This window comes from Danaus plexippus, chromosome 4, assembly GCF_018135715.1.
Source record: "Danaus plexippus chromosome 4, MEX_DaPlex, whole genome shotgun sequence".
Classification (NCBI taxonomy): domain Eukaryota; kingdom Metazoa; phylum Arthropoda; class Insecta; order Lepidoptera; family Nymphalidae; genus Danaus; species Danaus plexippus.
Genome location: NC_083538.1, coordinates 5909176 through 5924610, shown reverse-complemented (window position 1 = coordinate 5924610; position 15435 = coordinate 5909176). Strand labels below are relative to the sequence as shown.

General features: G+C 28.7%; 2 protein-coding genes across 2 annotated transcripts in view; one reads left to right on the top strand and one right to left on the bottom strand.

The window, feature by feature from the left end:
- Positions 1–210: 210 nt before the first annotated feature.
- On the bottom strand, positions 211–2480 carry LOC116768567 (lipase member I-like). Its single transcript, XM_032659308.2, has 6 exons — positions 2388–2480; positions 2250–2310; positions 1911–2059; positions 1355–1600; positions 890–1232; positions 211–369 (listed from the first exon to the last, which is right to left on the bottom strand). The coding sequence occupies exons 1-6, from the start codon at positions 2425–2427 to the stop codon at positions 324–326; spliced, it is 885 nt and encodes a 294-aa protein (XP_032515199.2). The 5' UTR covers positions 2428–2480; the 3' UTR covers positions 211–323.
- Positions 2481–4451: 1971 nt separating this feature from the next.
- Positions 4452–15435, top strand: part of LOC116768357 (neural cell adhesion molecule 1-like) — a 76730-nt gene continuing 65746 nt past the window's right edge. Inside the window, exon 1 of the mRNA XM_032659051.2 lies at positions 4452–4644. Within this exon, the coding sequence (XP_032514942.1) occupies positions 4599–4644 (46 nt within the window). The 5' untranslated portion in view covers positions 4452–4598. The remainder of the gene's footprint in view (positions 4645–15435) is intronic.

Here is a 15435-nt window from a genome sequence, read left to right as displayed (position 1 = left end):
ACAGTAGATTGCCTATATTAGTGTATTGACATGCAAAGAAAATTGTATTCAATAAGATTAATATATATATATATATATATTAATTTACCGTCTGTGGGGTTGCTTTGTGTTATAAATAGTTAAATTAATTTATATCAATAAAATCTTAAATTAAGAATACACTTAAGTTGTTAGAATAACAAGGCTTGTTCAGCAACATTTATCATAATATATATAGTTGTTAAATAACACATATTTATTGTTTTTTATTAAAAATAATATAATTTTATAAAAAATAATTTTCAATTAACATTTGTTTCGATGAGACCTCTACGAATTATATTCTAGAAAGGAAATCTTCTTCCTGTGTTCACGCGATACATTCCAGATCTGAAAGAAGATTAACATAATGTGAAAGATAAATGTATATGTAATTTTGTATTTTATAGTTATTAAATACATGAATTTCTCTTTTAAACCGCAATGACGGACCATTTGATCAATTTTCATATATTTTGTTATTTCGTTCGCTATAGAAGTGGTTTGAAAGAAAAAAAATGTGAATAAAGAAAAAATATTGGTATTACGGTTCAGTAAACTCTTCCTGGGATTAGTGGTAATAAGATTGTTAGTTAAATTTTTAATTGAAGTTCACTGATTCGAGATCAGAGATGTGATGAGATCTAAGATTTTCGCGAGTTTTATTCATTTAAATGAAACTAATATTTTTCGGATAAACTACGCGGATATTTATTATTTATCACGGGCAGACGAGATGTCATCTCGGTTGCTGAAAAGTAACCCAAACGTCGGGATTATGTAGTTTTTTAAAATAATAAAAATCCGCGTAGTTTATCCGTAAAATATTAGTTTCATTCAGAGATGTGGTTTTATAATTTGAATTACTCACGCGTATTTAAACAGATCATTTCCTCCCATCTCAATTGTGGGTCCTCTACATGTATTTAGTGTTACTTGGAGCCACGTGTTACACTCATTGCCTATCAGCTTAGTGTTACTGAGTGACGCTGCGAATACTTCCCAGGCGCGGTTGTGACCGCAGAAATTATTTAGTAGACACCCTGGCTGGTTAGTACCGCCATTTACGTAGAAATCCACATCACCGATGGCATCTCCAACTCCATAGGCTACAAGGCCGATACCGTCGGTGTGAATAACTTCAACATATACAGCGTCTGAGCTGCTCAATCTTTGGGAATTTTCTCCCCATTGGCCCCTCGATGGGTTTAAGCCTAGAACGGATTTAAGCTTATAGCTTTTGTTTCATAATGCATTTATTTTTTACTCTTATAAAACATCAGCATGTTTCTTTACGTCATTACATAAAATTATATATTGTAAATAATATACATACCGGTTATTCTTGCTACTTGTCCGTCCAACAGTCTTCCTGCAAAACCAGCAACGTGTGCTCCGAGGTCGAATCCCACCATATGTAAAGTGCTAAGTTCCACAACTCCGTTTCTCACTAACTCATTTATAAGACCCGCTAAATTTTCTCCAACACTTGGCACCGCATTGACGGCGTTACTGTAGCTTTGACTGGCGTATACTGACCAGTCGACTACGATCACATCCAAATCTTCACTTCTTAGGAAAGCTGACAAAGTTAAAGTTTAGTTTACATTTGTTATTTAGTTCTTTTAAAGATATTTTTGCGCTTTATTTACTGTCTTGCGCTTGACATAATTCTTGATTAAAATCATATGTTCCATGTGCTGTATAAATGATTTAACCGTAAATGGTTATATATCTATCCATTCATATAGAAAATATATAAACAAGCAAGATTTGAACCTGCAATGTACGGTATATCGCTTTCGAGTTGCTTTGGAATCCTTAGCGTCTATGAATTTTTCATTCTATATTTTCTAATTTAAATTAATTTTTATATATAAAGGTATATTTACCATTTTTTACTGTGGGGTTTAATGTCGTAGATACCGAGCCTCTGTGTCCGTGAATTATGACAACAGTAGTCTTATTGAGAGTCAGATCCACGACCGCTTCCTCGTTGATTTCGCCAGCTTTAAGTTCGATCGGTCTATTTAAATTTTTCCTAAAAATAATGTCAATAAAAGTATGATTAATGTGAAACGATACATACGATACATTTGTACCTTTAAAGATGTGTTTAAAAGAATTTCACGAAACTCAAAAGCTAATGTCATTATAATAATGAAATTTGATAGTCGTTATATTTTTTATAGTTAATATTTATTAACGAGACAGTATTTTAATATGATTACCTTGTGTATGCAAAATATGTGTTAAAGTTGCCTTGCTTTGTTGCTGGAGATCCATTGCTGACTGTGACAAAAAAATAAAATGTATAATTTTTCTGTTACTTATAATTTAAATTTAAATATAAAATAATCCTTCAGTACCTATTACAGCGACGGATAATATTAATAAATATCTAAACATATTGAAAACTTATTGTGTACTCTCTGTAGCAAATCTGATTTTTGTTTTAATTAGTCCTCTTTATGTACCTAACGAATATCTGTGTATCAGAAAGATAAGATCGATAATGTCGCGGCATAGAAATAGACAAAAAAATATGCTGAAATCTGTATAGTTTATTTATTGATTCTTGAGTCTGATTAGATTTTGATATTGATAGGAGATAAAACAAGTGTTCTTTAAATATAAATGTTAATGGTGTTTTGTTTGTCCGGTTTGGTATTTCACACTTGTAAAATAATAGTGTTATAACGAAATGTACACACGTTCCAGAATATACTGAAATTCAGCAGTCACAGATAATAACCGCACACTGTTTATGGTAAATAAAGGTTTATAACTATCATTATTTCAAAATGTTTTTGAGTTTAGAGCCTTATAGGTGTCTTATTTATACTAAGCCTTAAATATATAACTTATATTTGATTATATTATTTTCATAGATTTATAGAAATATCAGCAATTGTAATTGACTTATTAAAAAAAATCTTAATAGTAAAGATTAAAAAAATGCACACTATTAACTGTGTGACTAGTGTTATAAAAATTAAACTGCTTTTTAATGATGTATGACATTTATATAATTGATATATTGGGATATTAGTGACCAATAGAAAAATTAAATAACAGCTTTCTCTTTCTGCCCCACTACGTTTGAAAATTTGAACCAAAACAAAGAAATCTTATTTCTCAATCAAATGTCAAAGCATTTGTCTGATTTTTTTTTTACAATTTAATAAAATTAAAGTCTTTTTTTATCTATTAATTAAATTTGACAGATTAATAAGATATTGTTCACGTCGAAAAAATAATGAATCAGCTGATATGCAAAATTTTTACAACAATTTTTATTGAAATGTAGAAAATTATGAAAGTAAAAAATATTTGCAAAAAAAAAAATATATAAATTTCATATGAACTAGCTAAACACCTGTAATCCTGGTTACTGTCTCTTAACCCTCCATAACAAGGACCACAAATATAAAGACTGAAGTCAATTTAATCTAAATATTATTTGTTATTAACGTATTATTTTTCACTGCTACAAGAATTCAGTATTTTAGGGAAAAGTGAAGTTTGAAATAAAGATATTGTAATGGAATAGAATATTTAATAATTAAAAACAGAATTATGTAAGTCCAGCGGTTAAAACAAAATATGCTGCTGGAACAAAATATCTTTGTAATTTACTAGTATATACTTCTAGAGAATCTGATAAAAACTATAGTTAAAATGTATTTACATAATTTGTTGTATTTAATGGCATCTAAGATTTTGGCGGGTAAATTAAAAATAAAAGTATGTATTTTTTATGGTTGGTACTAAATTTTATCCAATGTGTCATCTGGAAACACCGTGATCACGAGGGACAGGATGAAATCGAAAAATGCTTTGACTCAATTGAATAAACCTACTTAACCTAACTCTACTTTATTTCAATATATGTACTACCTGATAAAACCACTCAAATATACAAGACGTTAAAAAATCTTAGATTATTAAAATAATTTTCATTTAATAACTTAATATATTGATATAATTTTTAATGATCAATTATAAATAGGTCAGTAGTATGATATGACGACGCACATAGCAAGAAATTTGGCAGGATACTGCTATAACTCGTCCAAGTCTTGTAACTTATGAGAGCCACTCACTTGCTGACCCAAAATTACTTGGCATAGGGTACAGACATGCAACTCCTTACATACATATCATTACCAAATGTGTGTAATATATAACACCTTAATAGTCTCTTCTTACAGACTATTTGGATTATATAATAGTCTTAATCAAGTCTGGAAATACACATAAAAAAATAGTTTCAGTAAAATAACGTTATTTAATTTATGAAATCATGTATTAAATCTGTCATTATTTATTTTTATTAATCGTAATATGCTTAGGAGTCAAACTTAATATTATTTATCCGGGGTCATCTCCGCGCGCATGCGTGTCAAAGGTTGAGAGTTCGTACAATGTGACAACGGTAGTCGGTAGTTACACAAACGCATTTGTAGTCGAGTGTCGCTCGGGAAACAGGACTCTCCGGAAAAGTTTCCCATTAGGGACCGCGTAAGTTGAAAATATCGCGTTTAATGTACTAAATCGTGCTCTGGAGGTGTACGAAAATGAAGTGGGCTACGCTGATATTGTTGGCCAGTTTTTTCTATTCTGGTAAGTTCTAGCTATGTTTAATACTATTATTTCATAGATACGTATAATCAAAACTTAACCTACCTGAACTTCTTTTAAGGCTGTAAAAATTTTTACGTACGTTTCGTTTATTTAAAATAATTATTTTTTTTTTTTTAAATTACTTACACATTTGATGTAATTTATAATGCTTCATATGTGTTTAATAGTCACGAGATCTTTCGAACCTCGATGTTGAATAATGTTTAAAACATATATCAGTATATAGCAACACCAAATTTTTTATAGCAAAACAAATAGTTCATTGTCATTAAATTAAGTTTATAGTTTGAAGGAATGAATTTCATATACTAATGAGAATATTTATTTAAATATATTATATGTTTTTGGGACTAAAGATATAAAATAATATAGAATGTGTTCATGGGTTGTTTAATTGGGGGGTCAGTCGGTATGTCAATTATAGTTCATTCAATTAATGAGGTTACGCACCAATAAAATATCTCATGTATGACGCAGTCGTTGAATTAATCTAGCAAATGATTATAATACGCAAGGGCGCAGGATGTTATTAGAAATTGTTAGAGATACGTTACATGATATAAAAATAGATTATATCCAAGTCTTTTCTCCTATTTCTTACGAATTATTTTATCAAAGATAAGATTATGTATTGATATTTGTCTAGCGTTACCTTTACAATTATTAAAATTTTATTTCATGCAAATCGCTTCAATAGTCTTCTAATAATTGTTTAACAAACTGACACACGTATATACGAACACAATCATTTATTCATTTATTTCGTTGAATAAATGAAAAGATAACATAAATAAATTGTTTGATATGAAATCATTCCATTTTTTTTAAACTTTTGCAAAAAAAAGAAGTAAAAAAACCTACATTCTCGCTACAAGTTGTTGATATTGCAGTCACGATTTTCGTTTCATAAAAGTTTTAGAATAAATAAGCCATAATTTATATAGAAAGATGATATACATTTTTTTTATTCGCAACTCGGCTGACAGATGTGTAGCAAGAACAGAAGCCATAAACGTATCTTTACAGGTTTCTATCTTAATATGTTTCTATATAATTAAAAATAAATTGCAATTATATAAATTGCATTTTAGATATTTGAGAGCTAAATAAGGTAACAAACCACTATTCTTTTTATATATTTTAGGTCAATTTAGTTTGACCTTATTGTGCTATTAGCAACAATCACTCACGCCATTCATGCAAACATTGACAGCTTCACCCTTAGTGATTGATATTCTTATACAGGATCTTGAATGTTTGAAAAGGGGTCGGAAAGGGTTTTTTTTTTTAATATAAACCACTTCATGTTTATTTGTTATATAGGTAATGGTCTACAACAATATCCAAAGACTATTTGTTCTTGCTAAATCTTTTTATTGATACAAAATATAATATGAAAATGTATAGTGTGATACTGTTTAATGATGTTTAAATGTATAGTTATTGTTTAAATATAAATATTTTATTTCATATCTTATTACGGTAAAATCAAAAAGATATTTTAATAAGTGTTGTGTTAAAGAAATTTACTTTCCTAAATTTTTTTTCATTATTTCTTACTATTAACTTGTTAAGTTTGTCCATTTATTTTATAAAACATTTATTTTTCATTGAAAAAAGGAACAGTTTTTTAAAAATCAACTACGAGGTCCACAATACGGAGCTAATGTCATTATTAATTTACTGATGGGACAATTTATGTTATCCCATATACATTACTACATAGTAAAACTAGCTACTAGGCTTCCGTTTTTACGATGGGACAATGTTTTTAATCCATTACAGTAGGCTTATGTATTTGAGTAGACTTTGACGTAAAGCTATGAAACTATTAATCTGTTAAATTAAATAAGCAATATAAACGAAATTGTCACGTTGTAGATAAAAAATATTTTGGTAACGATGAAATATAAATTAATAAAAAAAATCAATTTATAAACATTGTCATTGGAACTTAAGTTTTTTATTTTCATGCAGGGTGTTATAAAACAGAACTAACATTGTTCTGTGTAAAAGAATTACAAAGTGTATAATAATTTTGTGCGCCGCGTTATGGGAGTGGTGACCGTGCCCTGGCGTATAATGACCCATTCTAGTATTCAATAAGCCACGATGGTATTCCTTCAACCGATAACATTATTTTAATAATTTACGAGCTTGTTTCTTGTTTGTAAGGAACAAACGAGTCTCAGACACAATTTTTTCTTTTAATACGAAAATATTACAAAAACAGTATGATGTAAGTAATACTGTTTTGACGATAATAATGTTTAATTATATGTATATAAGTAAATTAGTCCAACAGCTTTATATTTAGGTTCGATAAATGGTATTGTAGTAGTAGTATTTTATTCAGCTTTTATACGTGTTTTATTTTTCCTTTGTGCGTTATTTATTCAATAAAAGAAATATATATAACAATAATTTAGAAATAAGTATAATTGGCCAGACTGTAATAAGACGAGGAAACCGAATCATTATTGTAGTTTTGCTTTATGATTGATTTCGCCTCAGCGAGTCTTTTGAGTTCCAACGTATTTAATAAAGAGATTCAATTCTCCGCATTACTGAAAATTATACTGAGAAAACAGATAATGAAATTAATACGTTTTTCAATCTTGTTATTCAACCTTCATTCAACCAAATTATCTCTTTCCTGTTTATGAATAATATGATATTATGACTAAATAAATCTTTAACTATTACTTATCATGTTAACTATCAAAGGTTACGGTGCTTATCAATTAACATTGTACGAATTCTCTTCTTAGATGATATCTCTATGATAAGGTAATGGGTTTTGATTCTTTATTTAAGAGCCATGTGTTTGTATTTTTTGAAATTAGTTGGATGAAGGATTTTTTTCTTATACTAAAATAAACATTTAGTCTCACGTAGAACATCTATTACTTTTTTTCGAAAATTGACAAAAATATATGTATCATAGGAGCCTAACAATATATGTATAGGCCATAACTAACTGAATGCTTGCAGAGCTAGAGAGATGAATGGAACTTTGCTTTATTATCATTATTTACATAAAAAATTTGTTTGCCTGTAAAGGAGTTTGGTTTTGACTGATTATTGTTCGTGAGATGATATATAATTTTGTATATTTATAAATTTTTCAGAGTCACTCTAATACATTCAAAGATTCAAGGCATGTGCTAGAATTTATGTAAAAGCTAAATATGTTTGATAGTCATATAAAATTTTTAATAAATCGTTAGCCAGTCCAAATTTCATACGGACGCAATGCATCAATATTGGAACGGGCAATAATTCTGGACGCGAATGCTCAAGCGTCTACTCGCAAATTGAATTCATTTCAATAGCATCCAAGCTAATTGGTGACGTGTGACTCAGATTGAAAGGCACTCACTATTGTCCGTCAGATGAGATTTTAATACATGAAACATTATGAGAAAAGATAGGAACTAAGAAAATAGCAAAAACAAAACAGGTTTTGTAAGAGTTGGTAAATTACGACAAATGTAAAAATAACATTTTCAAAATCATCATTTGACATATAATTCTCAAAAATTCTGAACGAGGCAGTTTCTTACTGCTAGTAATTAGGAAAATTCAAATTTGGTGCTTAAGATAAAAAATGCATAGTTTTAAACGTTATAGTATATACTTAATTAAGTAATTATTGATGTTAAAATGAGAAGCATAAAAATTCAGGTGCACGCTCTATTTTCTAGGGTAATAATTTTAATTTTAAATCAATCCGCAATAATAAAAATATTGTGCATACATTTTACAACTGTCCAAAATGTCGATGTGATTTTGTGGAAATATTAATAAAAATTAATATGGGCTGTCAATTCATTTACCTCCATTTAAATGCTTGTCTTATAAATTATCTATTAGGCCAAAACATAACCTTTTCGTAATAAATATATAAAAGCTTATGAACAGTATGTGAGCTTACGTTTAGCATTAACAACCCTCTCGTCGATATGTCTGGATTATTCTAATTATCGTATCATTGTGAAGCAACACAAGTGGCCAGCTTAGTCCGGCTCGAATTACAGACATCAAGCTAATGATCGCGTCAATGAGACCACTTTATAGGGACAGGTAATTGCATGTTCTGAGACCAATTGTTACCGATAATTGGTAATTTAATGATAAAATTGTTCCCGTTTAATTTATGTGTATTTTGTCATAATTTATGTCCTTATTGTCGACATTGGACTACGTGGAATGATTCATGGAAATAGTAGTATCGGCTTAAAGACTTAACTAACCTAATATTCGAAAATATGTATGTCGCAGGTAAAAAATTTTCGTTTTTAGCGTGCTGTGTCATCCTTGTTAGCAAGGGATTCGGGACGAAGCTCTAGCTAGTAATGGACAAGAGGAGATAGGAGAGTTTTTTGACCGTTATATTCATAGAACGAAACGTGACACAATATAAAAATCCTCTAATTCAGCTATCATACAGTATGCGGCTTAATGTGAATCCTTCAAATAATTTGCCTTTCAACATAATCATATATATATATATATCTTCACACAACACATTTTTTCAAGATTTTTAAAGAGTTCTCAGGAGTTTAACGTAGAATGAATACAAATCACGGATACCCACTTTTTAATAAAATAAGAATTGTAAGGGGAAGATGCAAGGGTGATTTATTTACACAGCATCAAGGAATCCTTAAGTGATATTGAACGTATTCGAGAATGCACTAAATAGTGTATCAGCTGCTTAATGTTTTTCGATCATAGTGTTAAGACAATATTAAATACGATTTTTAACGTATATAAAAATAAATATCCGAATAGCACAATTGTTTTATTCTTGTTTCATGCATATTTAAATACTAGCTGTTGCCCGCGTGTTGGTCGCTTTTCGCGTACCCATATATGTATCAAACTTAAAACATTAACTTACAGAAAAGAGATGATAAGCAATGATAGAGAACCACAACTAACAAACGAAAGGAAACCAAATGATAGACAACTGCACCCAACAAACAACAATGAATTTGCGAACCGCATGGTAGTGATTACACAACGGAGAATCTTAACACCGCGATCTAGGTTGAAGACTTATTTTATCAACGCCATCTATCGAGCACAATGTTCAACAAATCAACCGCGCCCGCGCACACTGCGTTATTTGTTTTTTTTGTTACCTCTCATAAGTTTTAATATTAAGATTAACATATATTAGAAGATATTTTTTAGTAACTAATATATAATATATAACTAATCAATATTAAGTTGCAGTTTAAAAGTTTTGAAGCAGTAAATTTTCAATTGACCATAACTTCTTTTTCACTTACCCGATTTTGATGAAACAAAGTTTTGACAACGCTCCTAATTATATGTAATCCAACTGTGAAAACCGCGTTCAAATCCGTTAAGCACTTTTGAAGTTATAATGTACCAGACAGAAGGACAGACAGATAAAAATTTCAAAAATTGTTTTTTTGGTTTCTATGACTCTTTTTTAATTGTCTCCTATCAGTTTTTTGGAAAAATATTTAATGTACAGACATTTGATTTTTGCTGTCTTATTATATTTATAGATATGTTTGTCGCACATAAAGGAATTTTGTTCGGTCACAGTAACAAATCGATATCTTATTAATTTTTTCATCAATTCCTGTATTAAAATATATGTTTCTTTAGTTTAATAAATTTTAAATGAGAGTAATATAAAATATACTTCTTTTCAAGACAATCTTGTATATTTAAATATATTTATATTTGGAATGTTTTGTCGTTGACCTGAATTAATGCGAATCCGCTGCAACTGACGTTTCGTTTGAATGAAAGTTTTTAAACTTCTGGTTTTCAACCAAAAAAATATATCATTAATAATAATTCTTATGGCGTAAAATATTTCATGGCATTTTAATCACGATAGATTTATTTAATTAGTTTAAAACAGAATGTTAACTTATTCGAAAATCGTAGTTTTTAATTTTAAATATTGTCACGTGGTGCTTTTTTATGACAGCTTGTTTGGAAAAACAACTTTGGCGATGATGAAATGCAATCGACATTAAAATATAATCTGTTTTGATAAACAGTTATCAGATCTTATAAAACAGATAAACGACTGATAAGTCTACTTCAATGAAAATTAAGCGGGAACAATTTAAGTATAGCAAAGTAATCTAATGTATTATATTATTTTCAGACATTTTATACACTAGACATATAATGTTTCTTACTGTTTAATAATAAAGATGACATTAAATATTTAAAATACAATTAATGTGATTGAAAGAATTTATGGTTGTAAGTAATTAATTATGTCTTTGTTGAAAGCTTTAGAAAATTACTATGTTTCATACTATATCATACTGAACTTTTAAAATATTCTCTTTGGTAAATGATATGTTTTAATATAAAAATCGGTATTTTTGTTAACAGGTTAATTTATTATTATTTTTTTCAATTTTAATTTATAGAAAATGTATTAAATATTTAATCAATTTGTATTTTTTGTTGTTACTTTTTATATAAACTTATTTTTTTGATCTAATTTCTTAACTACACTTTACCGAGATGATTGATAGACGCTTTCACAATAGATGCATTAGCGTTCACCTCGGATCTTATGCAGGGTTTAAAATATTTAATATACGTGGTATGGAGTAAGTGAACAAATAATGTTCATATTCTTCCGAAACGTTCTCTGTAATTTCGAAATGAATTACTCATAAATTTCACAATGTTCAATCTCGTAAACAATCCGTGATAGCTGTTGAATACATGGGCAAAGTTTTGTTTTGCAAGTCGAGGCTGGATAACAAAGAGTTTTGAATTCGCAGATGTTACAGCTGTGACATGCCAGCTCTCCAGCCCGCCAGATGTCAATATTGATAATAATGAAAGCATCCTCTGTCGCTGATTACATTTTTATTCCAACTTATTACAAAAGAGTGATTTTTTGGATGTTTTTTTTAATACTGATTTCTTTTGAATTTATGTCGATGGTAGAACAAATTTATTTATTCATTGTTGATAAATAACAATCTGTTTTATTAAGTTTTATTAAATTTATAGCTTTTTTGTTTCTGCTAAGACATCTATCATTTATACACTAGTAGGAATTAGATTAGTGTCATTGGTATGTTTTGTGATGGCTCGAAATAAGTTATGTCTGTTACAATACCAATAATATATTTTATCAAATTAATAGTGAAGATTTCGTCTTGAATTTTATTTTCAATAGCATTAAAAATATATTCTTGTAAAACTGTTTTAGTACGTTAAAAATATAAAAAAAAAATTGTAGTATGGCTCCTTATTATTGATAAAAATATTAAAAAATAAGGGGAATATCATATGTAAAAAATGTATATGTGTATATATATTTATAGGTAAGATTATTTTTTTCTGGATCGTAGAAATTCATCTACTTGTTATCATATAATATAGCGACACGTGCTCACTTTGATATTAGTTTTGGTTCCGGAAATTAATCCTACATTTAGAATATTTATGTACCTATTCTTTGCCCCATAGTGTCAAAGAAATATTTGTTGTTTAATTGTTGATTATTTAAGAATTCCAAAGTAAAGTTTTTTGTCAGAAGTCATGAACGGTTCAGTAGTATTTTTTGTAATAGTTCAGAATTACCAATGCATTTTAATTGTTTTAAATTTTTCATATTTTTGGAGATAATGTTTACATTGATCTGTTCAAATGGTTGGATTTTTATCATTATCAATTATATTGTATATCATATATATTTAAAAGTTACAGGCTTGTATATCTGTTTTCTATGTGTCCAGGAAATGTTTTCGATCAGACCGTAATAAATTTTTAGTAGGGTGTTCTGAGAACGGAAGCATCAAGCAAGGGATTCTGTATGTTTTTTTTTAATTTAATCATTTATTAGTTTTTACTTAAACTTCTTTCTCAATCAAAAGAAAATTGTTTGTCATCAACATCATACCATTTAGCAATAAAATTACTGGTTACGTTCCTATTTATTATATTTTTATAAACATTTATACAATATTTTACGACATCATAATATTTTATGTCTCGTAAATATAACGGAACATGAAGTGAATTTAGTGCGAACTAGGTTTACGGCGAGTATTGGAACAATAATTATTGATTGACAGGAATATTGCCAACTGCCCCATGCAGATAACATATCAAAGCAAATGCAATCCCTGTAAAGGAATAACTAGTTTAAATTATCTCACATAGTGTCATGTTGACCAAGTTATAATTTAGAATAATCTCAACACAAAATGTGAGAAAATTTTATACTTGTCTAATGACTTAAGTTCGGTCAACTTTTATGATTCAAACATTCTTAAGAGAAGTAGAAGGTAAGAAGAAGTTTTCATTGGTTTCTAAGGATCCATTATTCTCTTTTCATATCTCCTATATACAGGAATAAAAATGGATGTTTTTTAAAACTTATATAGTTGAAATTCCTTGAGAATTTCCTATAGTACTTATTCATGCTTTTTAATTTGTATACATACTATATATTGTATTGCGAATACTTCAACAAGAAAGCAGTGTTTTAAATAAAGCGAAATAGACAATTATCCTTTAGCTGTTTGCTCTATTTAGCTAGTCGTTTAAAGTAAGCGTTCTCAGATACAATTACTCTATAAACTCTAATCAATAGTGACGTATTAGGGTCGAAGTTGTGTCTGAATTTTACATTATATTTAACATTTATAGATGGCTGACTTTAGCCCGACTTTGATCGAGTAATCCAACAAATTAATGCGGTTTTAATGAGTTCGGTTCAATAAATTGACATTCAGAATAATATTGTTGTGTCGTTGGGAGTATTAGGAATTTTTCATTTAGTTAGGACATAAACTGCGGTTTTTTTATTTTAAGTGAGACAACGTCTTTCAAAATCTGTAAATATAATGAATATTATCATACTACTTATATATTTGCGTGTATCTGTTAAATGTAATCAAAGTAATCATGTGTTATAATAGAAGGTCTCATCACTGATGTGGAAGACAAGCTATAATGATTGGTAACATTTGTCGCTTCCAACTGTTGTCAACGACAAGGCTTTGCGGGATCGTTCAGTGAAGCAAGCGACTATGTTAATTTACGTAAATCTCAATTTACTTGTTAACGAAATATACATAGCAAGTTTATTATTATAATACGTATCTATTAAATAGTCTGCGACATTTCTCGTACTGTGTAGATAAAATTTCTTTAGTTATGTTTTGTTGAAGGAGAAAATTAAGGTATGAATGATATTTGCTCACGATGTTTGCTGTTTTGTTCTTTAACTTTGCCTGTTATTTAAAATATGTCAGCTGGGAATTAAAAAATATATTAATATTATTTGAAAAAAAAAGAAATGAAATAACATTTATACTTTATAAATTGAATATTAACTATCAATAATATTATTATTTATTAAAACAGACTTAATGAAATTCAACTTTCACAGTTAAACGGCTTATTAACGTGAATGTCATGCAAATATTTTTATGATATATTTCTTAAAAATAAACAAAAAATCCAACTGGTACTTTAAATATTTTTCTGAACTAATAATTTTTATGAGTAGAACGTAGATTCATAGCTACGTCTGGTTACTTTGCTGCGTTTTTAATTTGTAATTTTTTATATGAAACATTGATAGCAACTGTATCCAACATTCTATATGTTATTGAGGAATTTCATCAATGATATGAATACAAAAAATTCATAACTTTTTCTGATGGATGGTATTTAACGGGAAAAGTAAGTGACATATCAAAAGCTATACATATTTATGAATTTTTTTTTGTAGCTTTTGAAACATTTCCAGTTAATTAAATATATAAATATATATATATATATATATATATGTGTGTGTGTGTGTGTGTGTGTGTATATTTAAAGAACATTTTTTATCTCAAACGTATTAGTATTTACACTGAATGGAACATTTATTTATGTATTTTCTTATGGCAGCTATTATGTTCGCTAACGTTTATTTCAAATGGGAAGGAATATAGAGGTCAGGTTATCAAATCATAATTATTGTCCTTACTGTCGTAAAGAATTCCATCGTATAATATCACGTAAACCATATTGTTGTCCCTCTCTATTAGTGAGGTCGTAAAAGGTATATTACATGTCTGCATTAAAATATTTAGAGTTCCATAGTATACTGAATATTTTATGCGTATGTGCTTTTACTGGAAAATTGAGCACGGAGATGAAACATTCCACAAAACAAGCGCGTCTCAAAACTTTACGAAAGCTGGCCTAATTAAGATAGTGTGTCGCTCAAAGGATTGCTGCAAATAAATAGACTGTGATCGCAAGTCTGTTGGCTTTATAACACGATTTTGATGTCAGGCCAAGCCTAGACAATATTTTAATGAAAGATTCACGTCCTCTTCATTTACAGCTTCTGTTTTGTAGAACTATATTTTTTCTGATTTTCATTTTAGTTCAACACTCATGTGTTATACAATTGTTTATATTGGAAAATTTATGAGCTAAATACTTGAGTGCAACATCTGTGCTAACTATGTTGAATATTGGATGTAAGATTTAGCGTAAGGAAATATGAGTAGAAACCCTCCATATATGCTTATAGTAAATAAAAGATATTGAACCTACTAGTGTGAATGTATGGCACCAGGCACAGGACAACTATAGAAGCTAAAGTTAATTTGCCACTAATGGACTTTACAGCTTAATTGAGTTGAAAACTTTTAACTTGATTAAGTTAAGTGCAGTTCTTTTCTTATATGTGTTACAGAACACACGACAATAAGTTAAAGTGGATGAATTAGA